General features: G+C 36.1%; 1 protein-coding gene across 2 annotated transcripts in view; it reads left to right on the top strand.

The window, feature by feature from the left end:
- ttbk2a (tau tubulin kinase 2a) overlaps positions 1 to 4084 on the top strand; it is a 26311-nt gene that overhangs the window by 5144 nt on the left and 17083 nt on the right. For both annotated transcript variants that reach the window (XM_016243919.1, XM_016243918.1), the window contains exon 2: positions 1850 to 2000. In XM_016243919.1, the coding sequence (XP_016099405.1) occupies positions 1932 to 2000 (69 nt within the window). In that variant the 5' untranslated portion in view covers positions 1850 to 1931. The remainder of the gene's footprint in view (positions 1 to 1849; positions 2001 to 4084) is intronic.

Genomic DNA, 4084 nt, shown 5'->3' with positions numbered 1-4084 from the left:
GTTTGGTCTTCCAAAAGAGGACACAACTAGACATCAGTGGTTAAGTTGTATTTACAACACTGTTCCAGAACAGTTCAAACCAAATATTCAGATGTGTACAATGCATTTTATGAAGGTCAAGGACTGTTTCCTGGGAGAGTAGCCTACAATGCCGGTGTTCTGGTGAATTCAGTTCCCCTGTTTCCCCTTCGGCATGCATGCTGACCACAGTCTATGATGCTGACAAATAATGCTTCCTCTCAGCCTGTAAGTACGTTTTCATATTTAAAGGATTTGCCACTGACGATTCAAACGCGAGTTTTGAGCAGTGTAGAGTAGCGCTTGTTGTTTGTAATTTCTCCAATCACAAATGCAGACATGGTTTTATGTTTACGCGACGCGATGCAACGCGACAGTATAAGTCATTATAATTAGTAATAATGTCCCCACTGGATGCAACAAATGCCTCATTTGTAATGGTTTTTATTGGAGTTGTTTCATCGCGCCGGGACACTGCATCACAGTATGGTAGGGGCGTAACATTTCCGTCACACGCTTGAGGTATTCGACCAATCACAACGCACTGGATAGCTGGCCAATCACAGCAACCTCGCTTTTCAGACCGATGAGCTTTGTAAAAATCAATGCATTTCAGAAAGGTGGGGCATAGAGGAGCAACAATAATGTACAGTATTAGGAATATAATGTGTTTTTTTAACCTTAAACCACGTTTAAAAAATAACTTACAGGGAACGTTCCTAGAACGTTCTTATTTGGTTCCCCAAAAAATTACCAAATGGGAAACCATATGGGAACGTTAGGGGAACGTTCTGTATTTGTTGGGAAGAACTTAACGATAACAGATAAACAAAATAATCATATTGATTCAAGCATTTAACATTTACGAGTTAATTAAATGTCAGTAATGAACAATACTGCACAAATTGTAGCGATCACAAAGAAGGTCCTTATTCTGTCCCAAACGCGTACTGTAAAGTGGATATACAGTATACAACACCTCATCAGTTATATTCAGTTCTATACTGCCACCTGTTGGCACAGTTGTGTAACTTAGAGAACAACTTTCGTTATGTCAAGATCACGAGATAATAAAGTCATGATCACAAGAAAACAAGAAAAAAAAATATTAATAATCCATGGCCTCTTTGTACTAATTCATTCCCTTATTTAAATTTAAACAAATTTTGAATTATTTTCCATGATATCTAATTTTTCCCCCACATGTCATGTGCTAGGGGTGTAACATTAATATCCATTTATACAACAACCAGATGACGGTATAATGTATCCATGCATTTTATATTTTTAAGACGCACCTTTATTTTGACACTCTCATGTTAGCCACATCTGTGTGCAGTGTACTATAGAAAAAACTCTCAAAAGAGACCACTGGAAGACTTGTTTGAAATGTACATCAAATATTTGATTACAGCTCAGTGACAATTTGACAAGTCACGTACGACTTGAGTTTTTAAAAATGATTCGTCTGTATTATTTTTAAATAATGTTTTGGATGTTATTTGTAGATTTTAATTTGTGACAAATTTGGTTAGTCAAATAATTTCCCTCTTTCACAGATCACACAGTTTACTTAAGCACACAAATTAAGCTTATAGTAACAGATTTAATAGTTTATATTAAAGAGAAGTAGATGTTTACAATTATTTTATTTTATTTGCTGTATATTTTGAATTGCAGACACATGGGTGTCCAACTTGCTTAATCAAATATAAAATTTTTACTTAGGTGTTTTGATTACTGACTGTGAAGCCACTGATTGTGCATTGTAAATGCTGTCACAGTACAACAAGCAATACTAAAACAATGTTCTTTTCTTCTCTGGGTGCAGAGGGCACCACGCAGCTCCAATGCCAGACCCAGACCCCTGTCGCTGGCGTTAGGGGACAAGCTCGGTGCAGACCACAGTCAGGATGAGCGCAGGGCAGGAGCAGACAGACATCCTGTCCACGGGCATTCTGGTGAAGGAACGATGGAAAGTAGTAAGTCTGCAGGTTTTATCTAATGCTCATCAGTGTAGTGCTTTGCTTGTTAAATGACCTGACGGCCTAGTTATTGATTTAGACAGTTCTTAAAGAGATAGTTGCTCACAAAAATAAAAATCTGGATGTTGAAAAAAAAGCATTTAAATCTGGTTTCTGGAAAGTATGTGATACTACGTTTACCTACGCTTACATATGTGAGTGTTTTCAGTAGCTGTGCAGATAGTGGCAGGTAATGACTCACTCCTCACTCATCTCGTAGTGCAGTGTGTGTTCCTCTGTGACCGGCTCCTTTAGGGCACTGATCAGTAATACGTTGCTTCCTCTGACGAAACATGTTGTATAAGCCCGCTGCTGAATCAACGAGAAGGGTGTTCCTGCACAAGCGGAGGCTGCAGTTCCCTTTAGGGCACTGATCAGTAATACGTTGCTTCCTCTGACGAAACATGTTGTATAAGCCCGCTGCTGAATCAACGAGAAAGGTGTTCCTGCACAAGCGGAGGCTGCAGTTTCAGAACCGCAGTTCTAGGACCCTATTCTTTTGTAACAGCGCCACCTGCCGAATTGGATAATATAGCGGAGGCTGCAGTTTCAGCACCGCATTTCTAGGACCCTGGTGGTTTAGTTTGTAGTAATGTTTGTACATGTTGTTAAAGATATTGAATCTCAGGAACATTTTTTTAATTTCAATTGTGATTTTTGATTTATGAATGCATCAGATGTTAATTACAAAGTGTGTAATACCTGCTTTGAGTTAACAATTTTAAATTTAAATGAATTTACACTTAAAATATAAATGAGAAATGTATTTCAGTCTTTAAACAACTGAAAAAGTGGAGTACCTTAAGTCTTAGTTTCTTGAAATATACTGTATATTGATTAGCTCCCTTAAGTGTAACTAGCTCATTATCCGGTATAATTAACCTTATAATGTATTATAAATACAGGCTTCATAGAAAGTGTTACCGTCAATCCTTCTATTAAAATCTTCCACTTCACTGAAATAGTTATCAGAGAACAATCACTGTTGGGTTAACAGAAATATCAGTAACAAAAGGTGCACTGGTCATTGTGCAAAAATAATTCATATTCTTCTCTGACCTGTAATGATAATCCGGACCTGCTCAGCCTCCTGCAATGAGAAATTCCGTAGGACAGCCAGGGCATTTGTGGTTATAACTTTGATTACGTATTGATTACGTATAACACACAATGAATACCATAATAAATCCACTTAATTTATAATGGATTATCTTGACATTGTTTATTTAAGATAACTACATCTTGTGAGTGGTTAGGAGTGGTTGAGTGTTGTTTTGAGTGTTTCCTGTGAGGTTAATATTAATTTTGCTGTGAGCTAGTTTAAGACCAGTTGTAATACTTTCAAATGAAAAAATGCAACGTGTGTTTTTTTTATTAGATTACATTTTATTTTGATGGTCCCCTTTAGTCTATTAACTATAAGCAACTTTGCAACTACACGTCAGCTAACAAATTCCGTAGGACAGCCAGGGCATATATGATGGCCTATGAAAAAATAGGCCATCATAATTTATTATTATAATTTATAATTCAGTTAATTTAAGTATACTATTATAGCACTACTGAACAGCAAGCCATTATATGCTGTGAGCTAGTTTAAGACCAGTTGTAATACTTTCAAATGAAAAAATGCAACGTGTGTTTTTTTTTTTATTATGTTAGCAGATATTTAGCAGACAGTCTACTAATACTCTAATGACTGCATGTAGTCGCAGAGTTACTTATCAACAGTTGCCTAAAGGCTACCATCAAAATAATCAAATTGATATTACAATAAAAATAGTTCAAAGCAAATGTGTACACATTCATCTGATCTGATATCAGATCTTATGGCTGTTTGAAAAAAATTTGGAATGTTTTCATGAAGACTTTGTATTTGTTATTTCACAGTAAAAACACAAAAGATGTACTAAGTTATTGTGCAGATCTTAAACAATGGCAAGATATGATGAGACCTATAATACATTATAACTATGAGAAATATAATCCATTGTAACTTAAGTGGATGCAATGTGTTCATTGTGTGTTATAAATCATCATAC

This window comes from Sinocyclocheilus grahami, unplaced genomic scaffold, assembly GCF_001515645.1.
Source record: "Sinocyclocheilus grahami isolate Dianchi unplaced genomic scaffold, SAMN03320097.WGS_v1.1 scaffold704.1, whole genome shotgun sequence".
Classification (NCBI taxonomy): domain Eukaryota; kingdom Metazoa; phylum Chordata; class Actinopteri; order Cypriniformes; family Cyprinidae; genus Sinocyclocheilus; species Sinocyclocheilus grahami.
The sequence above is the reverse complement of the archived record's forward strand: the minus strand, read 5'-3'. Positions and strand labels throughout refer to the sequence as shown.